Source organism: Panicum hallii, chromosome 2 (genome assembly GCF_002211085.1).
Source record: "Panicum hallii strain FIL2 chromosome 2, PHallii_v3.1, whole genome shotgun sequence".
NCBI classification, from domain to species: Eukaryota; Viridiplantae; Streptophyta; class Magnoliopsida; order Poales; family Poaceae; genus Panicum; species Panicum hallii.
Window position 1 is genome coordinate 53,192,089 of NC_038043.1, and position 18,265 is coordinate 53,210,353.

Genomic DNA, 18,265 nt, shown 5'->3' on the forward strand with positions numbered 1-18,265 from the left:
TTATGCGACGCAACGGAAATGTTTAGGAAATTGTTTTCTAAGATACTCGACCTAGGAAGACAGGTGTTTAAAGAGAAGGCACGGGCGGAACAGTGACACAGCACGGCACCGGGAAGTTTGATAGTGAACTTGTAGAATAATGACAACCACTTAGTCCGGCCAAACACTAGAAGTGGGCCATTAGCTGGGTAAGTGGTGCTAGATGCCAACTTAGAAGACTACAAGGACGTCTTTATAGACTACCTTGGCATCGACCGACTTCTAACGTAAAGTAGTGGCGCGTGAAAGGTTCAACATATTCATAGTCTCATACCTACTTCATCGAAATAAAAAATGAGTGAGGACATTTCATAACTACAGTCTCTACGAGGTTATTATAGGAGTACTAAACATTTGGTTTGGTCATTAAGCTTGTCGTAAAACTATTGTCATATCGACCACGCTACGCCCGCGTCGTCTCTTGGGGCGGCATGGATGGAACATCGACCTCGGCCTTGTCGCACCTAGTCCTCCGCTCAGCCTCGCCGCCGCTCGAGCATGCTGCTGGAAGCCCGGCCCGCTGCGATGATGGCGGCGGCGGGGCGCTGATGCGCTCTCCCCCTCTCCCATCACCTCTTCTTTCTTCTCTCCCCCACCTTCAGATTGATTCTCGATGGCTTCCTAGAGGCTGCTCCGGCTGTTTTGCGGCGGGGGCAACTGGATCCGGCGTCCTCCATCGTGGATCTGGTGCCACGGCGGGGTTGCTGCGGCGGCTAGCAACCCGGGTGGCGCGGCTACCGCGGGATCCCATCAGGTTCCGATGGCCAGCTGGCCTCTCCTTGGGCTGCTGGACCCAGGCTGCAGGGTGGTGGCTATCCGATGGCGGCTGTGCGTGGGGCGGTGGCGGCTAGGCCGAGGGGACTCCGTTCAGTGGTGACCGTGTGTGGTCACGGGGCGGCGGCCATGCGTAGGGCGACTTGGTTGCCCGGCCCATCGTCGCTTCTAACAAGTTGGCCGTCCGGGCGCAGAGGTGCCCCGGCGGCGCCCTTGCATCGCGTGAGCGGGCGCTTGTGGGACACAGTCCAGTTGCCCGCAGCGGCGCCCACAGTGTCTGTGTGCGGCCCGCAGCGCGGCGCTTCTGGCTTGGCTACAACGGCCCCTGGTAGCGGCGCCCACGGCTCGGCTTCGGCAGCACCTGCGTCTGCCGCAGTGCCGCGGCGTGCAGCGGCGGTGCTATGGATGTCCCAACGGCGGCTCGCTTTTCGGCTGCTTGAGGGCACACCTGGTCCTGGTGACTGGGGCGCAACGACGGTGTGCAACTTGGGTCAGGGCGGTGCTGGTGTCTTCTTGGTCTGTGCGGCAGTGTGTTTGGTGACGCCGCGGTGGTGTGGTCGACCGTGGCTTGCTTGGGCGCTCGCTAATGTTGCCATGGTGACGTTATTAGCTGCGCTCGCACGGTGTGACACCAACATCACCATGGTGGTGGGGCTGATGGCGTCGGTCTCTTTTACACCGTTGCAAAGATGCGGGTGAAAACCTAACCCTCTTGGGATGGCGTCATATCCTTCCTGAAGGCGACGTCGGACATCTCTACCATGGACATTGACTCCTATCTCGTGCCGACGGCAAGGACGCCGGCCTCCCTGCCGGATGAAGCGGGTGAAAACCCTTCCCACCTTGGGCTGGCATCAACGGCGTCGTAGGCGTCATGACCTTCCTGGAGGCGATGTAAGAGAATTCTGGCATGGAGGGTTTGCTTCAGTGGTGGGTTTCTTTCTCTCTTCACCTTTCCTTTTCTTTTCTTCAAAAAAAAGAAGGGGTTCCAATTGGTAACAGTGGGTGTGTGGTGGCTCACGTCGACGTTCCAATTCGACTAGGTAGAGTTTGTGGAGCCTCGTGTCGATAACCCAATCCGACTGGGCGGGGTTCTTGTTGAGGCTCAGGTTGATAACCCAATCCGACTGAGCAGAGTGTGTACAGGTTCAGGTCGATGACCTAATCTGATCGGGCAGAGTAAGTTGAGGCTCGGGTCGATGTCCCAATCTAACCGGGCAAGTGTTGTAGAGTTGAGTTTAGCGACGTTTGTTGATATTCCAATCCAACCGTCTGATGTTGTTGGTTGTTCTTTCTAGTCTGGGTTTATTTTCCTTTTTAATATAATTTGGCAGCTGTTCTGCTTGGTTGGTTTAAAAAAAATTAAGCTTGTCGTGCACTACCTGGGCTGGACTTATAGCTAGCGCTGGTAAAGACTTGACAAATCCATAAATAGGCCCAATTATTGTGGCCCATTACGACCGCGGCCCTTTTTTTTTTGTTCCTGGCCCTCTTTGCCTACATCCTTCCAGCTTCATCCACTGACAAAACCCTTGGCTCGTTCCCCGCCCGCTCTCGCCTAAACCTCGCCTCCGCCCCCACAAGTCCTCAACCCCGGCCGAAAGGCGAACACCGAACCGGCGGCGGCGGCGGCGGCGGCGGCGTCTCGGTGGGTGGTGGCCAATAGCCATGGCGGAGCTGAAGCGGCTGTCGGAGAGCCGCGACCTGACGCGGATCGAGCGCATCGGCGCGCACTCCCACATCCGGGGGCTAGGGCTGGACTCCTCCATGGAGGCGCGCGACGCCTCCGAGGGCATGGTCGGGCAGCTCCCGGCCCGTCGCGCCGCGGGCCTCATCCTCCAGCTCATCCGCCAGGGGAAGATCGCCGGCCGCGCCGTGCTCATCGCTGGCCAGCCCGGCACCGGCAAGACCGCGCTTGCCATGGGCATCGCCAAGTCGCTCGGCGCGGAGACGCCCTTCGCCTCCGTCGCCGCCTCGGAGCTCTTCTCCCTCGACCTATCCAAGACGGAGGCGCTCACGCAGGCCTTCCGCCGCGCCATCGGCGTCCGCATCAAGGAGGAAGCGGAGATTATCGAGGGCGAGGTCGTCGAGATCTCCATTGACCGCCCCTTAGCATCCTCTGGCGCTGGCAGCAGCTCCGCCGCGCCTTCGGGTGCTACTGCGGCCGGAAAATCCGGGCGGCTCACGCTGAAGACCACGGACATGGAGACTGTTTACGAGCTCGGGGGGAAGATGATTGAGGCTCTTGGAAAGGAGAAGGTGCAGAGTGGGGATGTGATTGCGCTTGACAAGGCCTCTGGGAAGGTCACCAAGCTTGGCCGCTCCATTGGGAGGTCGCGGGATTATGATGCTGTTGGCCCGCACACCAAGTTTGTCAAGTGTCCTGATGGTGAGCTCCAGAAGCGCAAGGAGGTCGTGCACTGTGTCACCTTACATGAGATCGATGTCATCAATAGCAGGTATCTTCTCACTTCCTTCCCATCAATTCTTGCATACCTAGATTGGAAAAGATGCTTAGACAGCTAGCAATTTTTATAAACTGAACAATTCTGACAAGGGAATTTACATTGAACATTTTTAATGTATCAATGTAGCATACAGTGATGTTAAAAGGGAAATTAGTCCTGCAAATTACCACGCAAGAAAACATACACCAGTAAAAATCTCATTTATCTTGGCGATGCAAATATCACAGCAACAAAACATATATGGGTAAGAAAATATATCCCAGGAATTTGAAATTCTACTTGCTAGGATAATTACATTGGCTTGGAACTACCTTGGCTATGCTGAGCTTACGTGGTTTTTCATTGCAAGAAGCCCATGTTATGTTGCTGTCTTGGAAAGTCTCGCCAATTGATGAAAAAAAGTCTTGCCAAAGAGACATTTTTAAGGTTTGCAAGCAATTGCTAGCTCAACAAAGGATCAGTCGTCACACCATGATGATTTATTTAGAGTTCACCTCCACTAGTATGACTATAATTTGTAGAAGTATTAGTATTTGTTATTCTATGCCAACTAGTGTTGTGGTTCATTAGGTCACATCATTAAGCATACATGCAGTGGCCTTGGTCACTTAAATTTATGCTTACACAAAAGTCAGAAGCTAGTTTATGCTTATATCTCACTACTAAAATATTTAAGCAGCAACTTGCGGTTGACTTGGTCATGCCAATTCTTGATAGATGGCTTGAAAGTGCATTACATAACTAATTAAGATTTAGAAATCCTAATCTGTTTTGGTACTGCTCATGTATTAAGATTACAACAGTACCAAGATGAATCTACCACTTTAGTGAGGTCATCATATTGTTTAATCGAAGTAAGAACTGAGAAATACTTGCTGCCTATTTTATTGAGGCTCCCATGATGTGTGTTGCATCAGAATCCCTACAGAGGATGCTTTTTTCCTTCCCACAGTTCAAATGTGCTATTTGGTTCCACAACTTTTTTCGGGTTCACATTCCGGCAACTAATATCAAGTGCATCTTAATTGTTTTTTGTTATATTTATATCCATTAGGTTGGGACTGGGATCTATCTTTAGTTCTTTACTCTCACGAGAAGTCCTGATACCACTGAAGCATTATGAAATAGAATTTTACCTACAAATTTTAGCATCCACAATTCCGCATAGATCTTCCATTATGCTGGAAAAAGATAGTGTCCCACACCTCTCAATTCTATTATCTTGTTATGTTCTTTCCAGGACACAGGGTTTTCTTGCACTGTTCACTGGTGACACTGGTGAAATTCGTGCGGAGGTTCGGGAGCAGATTGACACAAAAGTTGCAGAGTGGAGAGAGGAAGGAAAGGCTGAAATTGTGCCTGGTGTTCTTTTTATCGATGAAGTCCACATGCTAGATATTGAGTGCTTCTCCTTCCTCAACCGAGCATTGGAAAATGATATGGCTCCAATCCTAGTCATTGCAACAAACCGAGGGATCACATCCATCCGCGGGACAAACTACCGGTCACCGCACGGTATCCCACCAGACTTCCTTGACCGGCTCCTAATCATCACGACGCAGCCCTACAAGGAGGATGAGATCCGGAAGATCCTGGACATCCGGTGCGACGAGGAGGATGTGGAGATGTCCGCGGATGCCAAGGTCCTGCTCACCAAGATCGGCATTGAGACCTCCCTGAGGTACGCGATCCACCTGATCAATGCCGCCGCGCTGGCCTGCCAGAAGCGCAAGGGGAAGGTGGTGGAGATGGATGACATCAGCCGGGTGTACCAGCTGTTCCTGGACGTGAAGCGGTCGACGCAGTACCTGATGGAGTACCAGAGCCAGTACATGTTCAATGAAGTGTCGGGGGAAGCAGATGGAGAGGACGCGATGCAGTCCTAGACTACCTTTGTATTACAAGGTGGCTGGGATGGTGTATTGTGCTGCGTCGTGTATTTGGGATGCTTGTTGCTCGTTTAGGTTGCTGTTACCCTGACAAGGCGTGGTGTGTGCGATGGACTCTGTGTTAGCTGCTGTAGGTGACTATGCAATTCAATGTATCTGATCAAATTCACCCCAGCTAAGTGCCGTGATTTGTTTAAATCTGTGTCACCATCTCGTGCTGTATGCCTTATGTCATGTGCCAGATGCCTAGATTTGTCCAGGACTCGAAACGTAGGCATCGAGTAGCTGTTCTGGAATGAAAAGGCCATGCTTTGGCGAGTATTTGAACGGCCTTTTGCCTGTTGCTATAAAAATCACGCCGGACTTGGGTGTCCATGTGAGGCGTGACCATGTGTCGAGTGCCATGTTCCAACCATTGCACGTGCACTGCGAGCCTTGCTTTTCTGAGACGTCCTCCTCACGGCCCGCCGCCCGCCCCGCCCCGCCCGCCCCACCCCCCCCCCCCCCCCCCCGGGGCAGCGCCGTCGCGCCGAGGGAGAAGAGAAGCCGCCCTTGCCCCCGTCAGGCCGTCACGTCTCACGGGAGTCGGGAGGAGTATGCGTATCGCATTTCGCAAGGCAAAAGGCTACTCAAACCGAGGAGCTTTCGAGATCGAGGCACACGCCGTCGGTTCCTCCGTTCCACACCCACCAGCCCGTGCCACGCAACGGTGCCACCAGGCGGCTCCCCCACCTCCACGCCGCACCACCGCAGCGCGCCATCCGGTCACCAGCGCGTGATCATTGATCCCCGCCAGGCCGCCACGCCACCGTCGGTCGGTCGGGGTCCCCGCGCCCGCCTGCCCCCGCTCCCCGCCTCCGGTTCCGCGAGAGGTCGGTCGGGGGTCTCTCGCGGCTTTTGGGTTAACACGGGCAGCAACTGCTCTCCTCCACTTCCCCGCTCCCCCATCCCCTCCGCCACTCCCAACCCCATAGCTCAGCGCCACCGCCGCTCCGCTACGACGCGGCGCTGTCCTTCCGGATCCACCGTCCTTCCGCCGGCGCCATGGAGCCAGGCGATTCCAACTCCGCCGCAGGTAAACGCGCAGTGAATCACTGATCCCCCCTGCTCCCCCTCCTCTCGTTCCTCCGCCGTCTGATCGAACTGGGCTGGGCTGCTCGCAATCGGGGCCCCCATTGGGTGCTCCCGGATCGCCCATGTTTGCTCTACTTACTGCGCGTGTAGCGCTGGTCTGCGGGCGCTGAATCGCAGTGCCCTCCAGTTGAGTTCGCGTGTGTGCCGTTACCGGGACCGATCCTTGTGTAGATGTCAGTTGACCCTACTTGCATTGGTCGCCACATTCCTGATAGTTGTTTTGGTCTGAGTTTAATGACGGAAAGTGAGCACAAATTTGATGGCGATGGTCAAGCCCCTGTTAGCATTCCCTGGGGCATTGGCAGTCCATTTCAATCAGTTATGAGCCTAGGTGCTTGACCTCTGTAGTCGTGTTATTTTGCAGGCCCCTGTGCCTCGTGACTTGTTTGCCTGGGAACCCTGGGCCTCTCCTCTTGCGGTCTATCTAGCTTGAATCAGGGTAGATAGTCTGGTAGCCTTTTGATCCTCTTTCTGTAACAAACTTCGGGGATTTCCGTTGCATGTATTAGTTGACCTAAGCACCTGAAGTGTGACCAAAGTGTGCTAAGCTTGCACATTCCTTGATCCATCGAGAACAGTATTGTTTCATTTCTGTCAGTGTCAAGTGCTTGTATTGGAGCTTCTTAGACTAGCGGTTTGCATTTCATTGCACAGTAATCTCTGGTTTCATAACAAGTGATAGCTTTCTTACAAACAGTGTGAAAGGTTTTGTGTTATTTTTAATTTTTGACTGACATCCATTATATATAGGAACATTGTTGCTTAAATTCCACTTTGGTAGTTTGACTACAAATCCTTCTCCTTTGTGGGACCACAGGAGGGAAGACACAAAATGCTTCAGCACCACCTGTTGAAGGCGTAGCTGGAGGAGGGACTAGTTATGGATGGGTGGATGGAGGCTTATGGGGTACAAGTCTGGGTGCCGGTGTAATTGATCCTACGAAAATACACTCAGAAGATCTTTTGCACGTCTGGTCAATGCCCAGCACAGCAAATGTTAGCCAGCAAGAAGCACCTCGACCTCTAGAGAAAGTAAGTTGTATTACATTTTATCAGCACTGGTTTCTTGCTTCAGCATGTGACTAAAAATAATCTTGTAGTTGTGAATTGTGAGGCTACTGTTCAATAAATTTTTGATGATATGGAGTGCTTTGTTTTGTTGCTTGTTATTTAAAGTGTGATATTGCATTTTTCAAGTGCAATCAGATTCATTGTGCTTTCAGTTGCCGTGATTTGACTTATTACTATTTTATTATGTTCGTTCCCAAAAAATTTTCAAACGTTATAATTTCCTTTAGGTTAACCTTCTGGCAGCAAGAAATGAAAGAGAAAGTTTTCAAATTGCTTTGCGCCCAAAGGTTTCATGGGCCACTTCAGGTATTGCAGGGTCTGTGCAGATCCAGTGCACCGATCTCTGCTCCTCCTCAGGAGACAGGTTTGTTTGTTTAAAATTTTAGAACATCTTTACTAGGGGAGACTAGCATTTGCACAGTTCTATTTCGATGATTGTAACAGTGCTTTACCAGGTTAGTGGTTGGTCAGTCCATAACTTTGCGACGTGTGGTGCCTATCTTAGGTGTACCAGATGCTCTTGTGCCTATTGATCCACTCAGTCCCCAAATAAGTCTATACCCAGGGTACTGCTTCTGTGCTTTGGATAACTAACTTATAGCAAATGTTTCCCCCCTTTTACATGAATGTAACTTCACTTTTGCTTGTACAGGGAGACAGCTGCAGTATGGGTATCATTAAACGTTCCATGTGGGCAACCACCTGGTTTATATGAGGGTGAAATATTCATTACTGCTGTTAAGACGGAATTAGAGTAAGCCTTTCCTTGCTGCTTTCTATCTTGTTGTCTTAGAAATAGAAGTTGCCTTTAGGCTTAAAAAATAACCAAAACAAATCCATCTTATTTAAGCATGCTTCTGCTCAAATGTCAATTCTTAGTTATAATACCAAGTCACCAACCCAAGTGTTCAAATGTATGTTACAGGCTTACAGCAAGAGCTGTCATTAAACATATTTTATAGGAATATATCGAATATAATGCGGTGAAAGGATCAGCCTATAAGTGATATATGCTTTTCTTAAAATGTTTTGCTTGAGATGTCAAATTCAGAGCCTTGAGTAACCTATTAAGTGTGCTTACTTATATACCTTAGTCATTAGCTTCCTTTAAAAAAATCTGGAGGATTTAGGTCATGAGAGTATGGAACAAAATTGTAAAGATATAATTTTACGATGCTGTTAAACAAGAATCCCAAGATTAAGTGTCACAATCTGATACTTGCATGCATGTGGACACAAGTGTCCAGGTGACATTTAGCTTTGATTCCTAGGTTATACTTATTTACTGGCTTATTTTCTGGCAGCAGTTCCAGAACAGAATCTCTACCAAAATCTGAAAGGTACGGGCTGTATAGAGAATTAAGAAGTTGTCTTGACATCACTGAACCCAGAGACTACTCGTCACCAGAGGACATGGTATTCTGCTCTGAAAATACATTCTTAAGGGTTAGCTGTATTATTCCTTTTCTCTTTTCTAATAGTGCTACAACATTAGGTACAAAGGCTAACATCAGCTTCTACCACACTGAGGAGGATGTTGGATAATCCAGCACTACAGGACTGTCAAGAGAGTAATGGATTTGGAGACATGATGGATGAAGATGTTATGAACAATGTTTCAGTTCGTTTGAAGTTAAGCCTTACTGTTTGGGATTTCACTCTCCCAGTGACACCATCATTACCTGCTGTTTTTGGTGTATCCTGGCAATATTCCCTTTTACTATTTCACGTTTCCATTTCTGTGCTGTGCAATTGTTATGGGCCGTGGTGTGATGGGCCCACTTGGCCCGGCAGCAGCTGAAGGGCGTTTCAGTTCCTTCTGCTGCCCTGGCCGAACTAGAAGCAGGGGCACTTGTGCCATAGGGGCAGCAGGGCCCCTGCATTTCTTCATCGACATAGGGTCTACCAATGACTTTTTTAGGATGTTTGAACTAAAGTTTGGTTTAGGAAAGTTTGAGATAGGATTTGGAAATTAGAGTTCGTTTGGACTTATGAAAGTTGAGTTTAGGAAATGATGTATCAAATATAGTAAGGGCCAATGTAACCGTCTAGGTTTGTTTGGTAATCATTTTTTTTGGGGGTGGTGTGTGTGTGGGTGGGTGGGGTGGGGCTATATATTAAGGGCCAATGTAACCATTAATCAATCAAGGGACAAAGATTCTAATAATCTCGACTCACTGACGCTCATCCTCTTGCACATACTGTTCCATCCTTTGTTGTCGAGAACGTATCATTGTTAACATCCCGTCCTTCACCCACACACTGCGTTTGGCTACAACATCCGCAATCCTCCCACAACCAACCAGCCCCCTGGCAGCAACATATAATCAGAATCACATTTTAGAATTTATGGTTGAATTGTCTATTTCAGTATTTTGTTGCAGCTTCTGATGATTCACATTTGAATTGTCTATATCGTTGTTTTGTTGCAGCTTCTGACAATTTGTATTTGAATTGTTTGTAATCATATGGATGTGTTCTCCTTTGACTACAACATAGATATCTGAAACTGTCATTGAAGATCGTTTCTGTTTGGAGCATGGCACTGAAGGATGGTATGATGCACTGGATCATCACTTTAGGTGGCTCCTCCAATATAGAATCAGTCCATTTTTCTGCAGATGGGGTGATAGCATGCGCATTCTAGCATACACATGCCCTTGGCCTGGTAATGCTTAGATTTCTTTATTTCTCTCAAAAAGATTTTTTTGGTTTGTCGAAAATAATGCTCATATGTCATGTTACTTTTGTACTCTTTCTTCTTCTATATTTTAGCTGATCATCCGAAGGCTAATGAATATTACTCTGATCCAAGATTAGCAGCATACGCTGTACCCTATGCACCTATCCTATCATGGTATTGCTTTTATCCTTCGGAATTTATATCAGCTTAACAGATTCAATTTGTTACTTTAGTTAATTTGGATCCTTTTTAACAGCACTGATGCTGCAAAAAATTCCTTGAGAAGAGAGGTTGAAATCTTAAAATCGAAGCCTCATTGGTCGAAAGCTTACTTCTATTTGTGGGATGAGGTGCGTTATTTACCTTTTGTGATATGTCCTGATTCCTGAGAAAACCCATGCAGAGGCATGGAGCAGAGCGAAACTTGTAGTTATTGTTATGGGTTCAAATCTCCACTCTTCTTAAAATTGAAGATACAGAGTTACCCTGTGAGTTCTCCTTTTAGTTTTATCCACATCTAGTGGACATGCTCCTGCGACAGAAAGTTGAATTTTCACTCAGCCTGTAGTGTGCTTTCTGATCCCATATCAAGTTTCAGGTCCAACTTGGACTTGCTTAAATAATTAAATCTATGATGTCGAATCTTGAAACTAGACTAATGTATCATTAATAACAATTAGCATATTGGAGGCTGTATCATTTCTCTAACAGTATTTTCTTTTCTTCATTCTGAAAGAAAATATATGAATTTTTAGGACTTTCTGTCTAATTTCGATGAAGAAAATTATTTGCTATGCTGTTTGTTGGTGTTCTATTGCCATTAATTGCATCCAGACCTACCTAAGATAGTATCTATTGGTATTAGCTTAGATGATACATCCCTCCATTTCATTCTTTAAGTCATGCATGCATTTGAAGAGTTAAACCTTGTAATCTTCAACCAAAAATACGCCTCACAAGATATAAACTTGTAATACGAAAATGATATCGTTGATTCACATTGAAAGTACTTTCTTATAATTACGATTTAGTTGCTACAAAGCTGTATGCTATAAGAGAAATTAAGATCAGTGGGTGCAAGTGGTAATGGTGAAGGTAACTTGTATATGCATTGCCACTGGCAACTAACCATTGCTTAGAGGTTTGATAAACTTACTGAAGTTGCTAAAATATCCATTTCTATGCCCCTAGTGTGTAATAATTGTTGTCTTGTTGAAGGAAACTTTGTTGTTAAAGTCTCTTCTTTGTTACTTCGACCACTGGAGAGTGGAGACGAATTACCCTACAATAATCTTACAATTGTTTTATACTTTTTCAGCCATTGAATGTGGAACAATATGACATGATATGCAACATCTCTAATGAGTTACGGTCATATTCACCTGATGTGCGAATTTTAACAACTTACTATTGTGGTGAGTATAAGACAAAATCTGGTGTCCTTTCTCGCTGAACACTGCCTCTATTTAGAAACAAACTTTCATACTTGGGTTTCCTCATAACTGTACAGTGTACACTTCTCTTTATACTTAACATGAAGCTTAGCAGACAAGTTAGAATTTTATCCGTAGTTTAGTGATGTGTGTCACATTATATTATTCTATAGTGTATATGATGGGAAAATGTATACAGTGGAAGCAAGATGTTAACATATGGCAAAATGAACCAATATAGAGTTAAAAGACTTAGCATTACTTGTTACTTGGGTTTCATTTCACAAAAGTGACAGAAAGTTGACTTTTGGTATCACTTTTATGGCATGATGTTAGTGCTATGTTCTGGAAGTTTAGATGATTATACCTACAGAACCCATTGCAGCTGACAGGTCACAAGTTTCTCCAGAATAAAGATATTTTTCTTATAATTTGAATTATCTGTGTAGGCCCAAGTGGCTCTGAACTGGCTCCTTCTACATTTGAAGCTTTCGTGAAAGTCCCAAATGTTCTACGTCCACACACGCAGATCTTTTGCACAAGGTATGCGATGCTTCTGGCTTATTTTTACATTCTTCTAGGTTGCTAAACTGTTTTGTCTATAGTGGTACTAAGATTCTACTAACACAACAAATAAGGTTCAAAGCATTAATGTTTTATCATATCTTGCACTATTGGCATGCAAGTCTTGGGATGAGGACCCTAACTTATGTCTCAAATGGACAAGGTCTTGAGACTTCATGTTAGCATGCTACAAAATTAGACCAAAATAGACAGAACTCCTGTGTGTCAGAGGAAACAAAATTTCCCTTCTCACAAGCCATTGGCACTATGATTATGTAGCACTGACAATCTGATGGAACTTACAGCTCCAATACATGTTGGGAATGTGGTGTCACTGTGGGGATGTTGCATATGCGTCACAGAGGCTAGTAGAAGCATGGGTGCCTTGGTGCAAACTAATTATAATGTTACACTAATTCAATCTTGGGCCAATAAACCACTTTGGTTATTGATGTTTTGTCTTCTTATACAGTGAATGGGTTCTTGGCACAAGAGAGGACCTAGTGAAGGATATTGTTGCTGAATTACGACCTGATCTTGGTGAGGTAAAAGGTTTCTATTCCTCCAAAATAGTAAATTTGTAAAACTTGGCTTTTTTTAATTGCATTTTAAGCACATAGCATTCTCAAAGAGGATTAATGATATTACATTATTTATTTTCTAAGTAACATTGATTTTAAATTTCTAACAATATAGAATCAAGTAAGGAATTGGATGAGAGTGCACCCGTTTCATACATTTATGAAATATTTTTGTGAAGGATTCCTCCTTATGACATTTTACTATTCTTTTTTGCTTTTGTTGTTTCTATGTTCATCTAGTGCTTTAACACTGCCCGTTTTATATCTATTACTACCTTCGGTTGGGAAAAGATTATGTTCCCAGCCAGAGGACTGACCTGCCCGTAGTTCCTTTTCCACGGTTGGAACGTCTTGTTTTTACGGCCAGAGGGAGTATTCTAGTATGTATTGTTGTTTCCTGTGGTCGGAGACCAAGAAGGAAACCCTTTGCTTGATGGCACTGGATTATTTTCCTTTTTTTATGATTATACTGTCCATGTTTTCTTTTCTTGCGGTTGAAAGAACTTTTCATTTTTTTTTATGATCTCCCTTGCATTGATGTTATGCGAACTTCTTAATCTGTTGAGTACAGGCAGGACTTAGTCTTAACTAAATGGTTATGTTACCTAAGTACTGTTTTTTTTTATTTTGGGTGCTGCAATCTGCATTGAAGGATACTTCCTGTTTCCAGATTGTGCCACAGCCTACTCTTGCCAAATTGGATGCTTTGTCACACTGAAGTGCAGACAATGTCAACTGTCCTGGTCAATTACATTTATTTGTTTTTTCTCATCTAGCTTGAACTTATTCATTTGCCACTCAAGCATGGAGTTCTCTGTTATCTTTAAAGTTTGTATCTTGATGGGCTTATCTGGATCTATTTAGGAGTGGTGGACATATGTTTGTATGGGCCCTTCTGATCCTCAACCAAACTGGCACCTTGGAATGCGCGGAACCCAGCACCGGGCAGTGATGTGGAGAGTGTGGAAGGAAGGTGGGACAGGATTCCTTTATTGGGGTACCAACTGCTATGAGAAGGCAATGATTCCAAGTGCTGAGGTATGCTGTGGCATGGAAAGCGTCTTTATATGATGACCTGTCATTAATACATGATCCGATTATTTTTCCTGGCTTATGTATAAACCACCTAGTAAGATTTACCTGTTAGTATCTTATTTTCTACCCATCCCATTTCGCAAGACTTACAGTATATACATATAATTTTGGGTTTTAGTCTTTGTGGTGAAAGATGTTAAAACTACAGAGGAATATTAAATAGTAATGGTCCTGTGTCAAAGCAATTTTACATGTGTATGGAACATGGGCTCGACTGTTGAACTCTTGTGCATATCCTAGTATGAGTGTATGACAGCAGGTAAAGATGCTTTGGGTTGTTTCTATATTTAAACAGATTAATTGTTCATGCTAGGTAATAAATGCCAAGTTATATGCTAATGACACTTCTTTTTTACTTCAACACTGAGACAAAAGCTCTAGCAAATATGCAAGCGGCTAGTGATTCTTGTTTACAATATCTGCATTCTGCAGATACAACTTAGTTTAAAAGTTTAATTCTAGTCTTGGTTTTGCAACTGTTCTATAGATATTGTTCTTTTAGTTTACAATTTCTGCAGTTAATGTTAGCACATACCATTTGTAGTATTAAGCTAGGACCACACACTATTGTTCTGACTAAGTTCCGGCTCTTAATTTTCAAGCATCCAACCACTGCTTTGCTTCTGATTCTCAAACTTGGCGCTGCCACAGATCTGTTTCCGACGTGGCCTTCCTCCTGGCGATGGGGTCCTGTTCTACCCTGGTGAAGTGTTCTCATCGTCACATGAACCAGTTGCATCCACCCGACTAGAACGCATTCTCAGTGGCATGCAGGTGATGAGTTTGTTGATGATGTTTTTTTAATAACAGCTCAAGCTTTTCAGCCTACGACTTAGAAATTCTCATATCAAAAGTAGTCACTGAGCGCTCATATCCTGCCGAGTCTTTGTAGTTTTGCTTGGCATTTTTGAAGGGTACTTCATAGCAGCATGCTAGGAACTAATCTGACTTGTTCGGTTGATTCCCATTGCACAGCTCTAAGCTGTGCATACTGCAAATTAGAACACAGTGTACATTTGCGATCGCTGGCTGTTTCCCCTGTGCTCACGGGCTCACGGCTGTCTATTATTGCGTTTTCAATGCAGGACATCGAATACCTGAAGCTTTATTCTTCACGGTATGGGAGGGAGGAAGGCCTGGCCCTACTCGAGAAGACTGGCATGTATCTTGGCCCGGATCGGTACACGCTCGATCATGGACCGGTAGACGTGATGCGGGGTGAGGTATACCGCACCTGCAGGTCTTTGGGCACGGGCCTGCCAGATGTTCATCATGTTCGTTCAGCGTAGCGCCTTTGTTGTATATATTGTGGTCTTACTGTGTTAAGGTCTATGTTATCTATGCTCCGTGTTTAGCGATGCAAAACCTGGTACATGCTCCTGAATTACCGACCAGCTCATTAAAGCTGGATCAACTGGTTGCCTGGTGGCATCATCTTTTCTGACTGTTCTGCCCGGATGAATCTGGCGTGTTTTTTCATTGAGTTGCGTGAGGAAGTCAGGAGGAAAACCCGAAAGATCTGGTCCAGGGTTAGAAAAGGCACAGGCAGCTACTGGAAGTGGGCCCTAATACCCGCTGCAACAGGATTGACACGAGATTCGCATTCCCAGCCTCTCGATTCCCGGCTGCTCCATCCGAGTGACGCCGCACCTCCTCCAGCTCCATCCCTGCGTGTCGTGCCCTACGCTCCTTTGCCGCCCTAGCCCTACCCATGGAAAGGAAGAGCGAGGACTAGGACTTGAAAATTGAAATATTCTTCTCTTGTTAGTTGTTACACCTCTCTCTCTCTCTCTCTTGCAATTTGCAGCGCAGGTTACCCTTGAGAGAGAGGCGCATCCGATCGGCGTTTCCGCCGGACGATTCCCGTCTCGCGACGGACGCTGACGCCTGCGGCCGCGGTGCCCCGTCCCTTTCGAGGTCGGTACCGCCATGGCCCGACGCGGCGAGCTCCGGACCCAGGCCAGACCGTGAGCCGTTCCAGGCCCCGTTTGGTTCAATAATCTACGTTATCCTCGGTCGGGGGGAGCGTCATCACAGGTAGTAGTAATAAGCTTCCAAAAATAGGGTGGTTTTCTGGCTTTCAGCACAGGCGCGCGGTCGCTGTCGCCCATACCCACGACGATTTTCCCTCCCGATTTATCTCCGTGTACATGTATACTCCATGTGAAACGAGCGAGGGGGGGGGGGGGGGGTGGGGGCGAGAGAGAGCACACTTGCATCGAGGTCCCTGTCACGGGTTCCACAGAAGCCTTCGCTCCCCGGACCTGGAGGGGCCGAGGGCGCGTGTCGTTATTCATGTGTTGGTAGCTCCGGCCTCTCGTCGTCCGGCCACGCCCCTTGTGCTCCAGGAAGATAAAGGGCTGACAGACCAATCCTTCTGTCTGCCCTAGGGCTCGGGTAAAAAAAACAGAGAGGATCCTTTTCTTTTCCATGTCGCCAAAAACTTCATCAAGATGATGGGTGTGGTGCTACCTGGCAAGTTGCACCGGCATGTCTGGCAGACAAAACTGTTGCGCTCTTAAAGGGGGTGCTGTTGGAACAGTCGCCGGGCTGTTCGTGCGGCATTTATCGGCACGGACTTGATTTCCAAACTTTATTTTTACCCGCTCCATTTGTAAGATGAGGATCTCCGAGAGGAGACCGGAGATCTCGCGCTGATCCGGGTGATGAGGGAGTGAGCGCAGGCGATGGGCCATTCCCTGATCGCCTGATCTCACTCAGCAGTAGTACCCGGTGCTCTGACCAGCAGCAGCAGCAGCAGGCCAGCCGAGCCAACCCGGTCTTGCGATCACAAGTGTAGCGCAGTACCCCCCGTGTTCATGCGTGCGCGACCTCGCTGCCGTTGCTCTGAATGCTCTCATCTGCGGTTACTGTGCGGCGGTGGGCCGGCGTTCGGGTCAAATCGGTTGCCGCCGTCCGGCCAAACTGACGTGGAGAGGCTATCTGAACTTCCAGGCTCCTCGCAACTGCAGATTCTCTCGCTTGCTGGCTGGCCTTCGCCTGCCTGTTCTGGAAAGGGAATAAAGCACGCGAGGTTCATGGATCCGGATGCAGTTTTGCTATCGGTGAAAACGATCCAGTCAGTTATCATCTTCATTAAACAGGGGAGAGCTCAGCGCGGCAGGCCAGCACGTAGCGGCCTGAATCATGGCTCCGCTCGCCTGAAAACGACTCCCCCACCCCCCCCCCCTCCCTCTCCGTCCTCGCCGACGGGGCACGGCGATCGATTCCGCTGAATCATTGGGGCGGCGCATATGCTCCATCCATTTGTCCCGTCCTGCTTGGACCTAGCATTTATCCGCTCCCTTTGTTCCGGAGCTAAAAACTCCCTCCCATCTCTCTCCAAGCGAGAACAGGACTGAAAACCCACCTGTTAAATCCTCAGATTAAAGCAGCAAGATCGATCGCCGTCGCCCTATCTTCAGCTCTCTGCTTGCGATGATGCAGCCGGTTAGGGCGTTGTGGTGGTGGTGGTGATTGGTCGCTGATGGCTGATGAGACTTCACCACGAGCTTTCTTACGGTCCAGACATTCAGGTGGGCACCTTTTCATCCGGCAATTATCCCTGGCCAGGCCAGGTCTTGTTTAGATGCACCTAAAATTGCAAATGTTATAAATCGAAGTACTAAGTACTGTAGCGCTTTCGTTTGTATTTGACAAATTTTATCTAATCATGGACTAACTAGGTTTAAAAGATTCGTCTCGTGATGTACAATTAAATTGTACAATTAATTTTTTTACATACATTTACTACTCCATACATGTATTCTAAAATTGATAAGATGGAAAGAGAATGTAAAAAGTTGGAATTTGGAGGGGATCCCCACTTTCGATGTCTATCTATCTACGCAATGCCCAATGCAGCACGCGACACAAGGAGCAGGGAAGCCTTTTCGTGGAGGGACAGGGACCACGAGCAGAATGGCTAACCTGTGACGGCTCATCATCATCAGAAATTCAGACAGTGTGCGTGGGCGTGAGAGCTGGAACGGAGGAAAAACGGAGACCGACCGGCCATCCAACCGCGCACTAGACTGGAGTCTGCATGGACCGGATGGATGGAGGAGGAGCTACCAGCCAGTGACCTTTTACAGCTGGTCCGCTTTTGTTTTCTTTGCTGGAAGTAATTCGCGGCGCCGGTACTGCATGTATCCCAATAAACAAATGGCAAAAAAGGAAATGGAAGCCTTCACGGGTGGTTGTGATTTGAAACGAAAAGGGGGTGTGAACGGGGTAGTACGTGGGCGTGTAGTAGCTTATGCGCTTTGTGTTTTTTTGTCACAACGCACCACTCATCGTCCACCGGCTAGCTAGAGTGGCAGGAAAGAAAGCGTGGTGAAAAAGGAAATGGGAGCAGCCAGTTTTGTACCGCTAGATAGCCATTTGCGAAAGGAGCAAAGGCAGCGAAAAGTAGGGTACGGTTTTAATCTAGGAAATGTTTAGATTTGTACTGCGCGTCAACAGCTTCTTCTGCAAGACGACGAGACGGGGTGCAGCGCGCTGCCCAATGTCGGCGCCATGTTACCTTTTTAAC

At 47.1% G+C, this 18,265-nt stretch overlaps 2 protein-coding genes across 4 annotated transcripts; both read left to right on the plus strand.

Moving 5' to 3' along the window:
• The first annotated feature begins 2,151 nt into the window (after nucleotides 1-2,151).
• On the plus strand, nucleotides 2,152-5,370 carry LOC112879466 (ruvB-like 2). Its single transcript, XM_025943722.1, has 2 exons — nucleotides 2,152-3,272; nucleotides 4,522-5,370. Exons 1-2 carry the CDS (start codon nucleotides 2,482-2,484, stop codon nucleotides 5,165-5,167), a joined length of 1,437 nt encoding a protein of 478 aa, XP_025799507.1. The 5' UTR covers nucleotides 2,152-2,481; the 3' UTR covers nucleotides 5,168-5,370.
• Nucleotides 5,371-5,854: 484 nt separating this feature from the next.
• On the plus strand, nucleotides 5,855-15,210 carry LOC112882381. 3 transcript variants are annotated; one of them, XM_025947427.1, is made up of 16 exons: nucleotides 5,855-6,245; nucleotides 7,122-7,336; nucleotides 7,603-7,739; nucleotides 7,831-7,941; nucleotides 8,028-8,129; nucleotides 8,680-8,791; nucleotides 8,871-9,071; nucleotides 9,875-10,043; nucleotides 10,151-10,232; nucleotides 10,315-10,408; nucleotides 11,377-11,473; nucleotides 11,941-12,034; nucleotides 12,528-12,600; nucleotides 13,501-13,674; nucleotides 14,383-14,505; nucleotides 14,817-15,210. In XM_025947427.1, the coding sequence occupies exons 1-16, from the start codon at nucleotides 6,215-6,217 to the stop codon at nucleotides 15,018-15,020; spliced, it is 2,019 nt and encodes a 672-aa protein (XP_025803212.1). In that variant the 5' UTR covers nucleotides 5,855-6,214; the 3' UTR covers nucleotides 15,021-15,210. The 3 variants fall into 3 exon arrangements, with proteins under 3 accessions (XP_025803212.1, XP_025803213.1, XP_025803214.1); XM_025947428.1 differs by having other exon boundaries at nucleotides 5,856-6,245; nucleotides 8,683-8,791; XM_025947429.1 differs by lacking the exon at nucleotides 5,855-6,245 and having other exon boundaries at nucleotides 7,881-7,941.
• The last annotated feature ends 3,055 nt before the right edge of the window (nucleotides 15,211-18,265 follow it).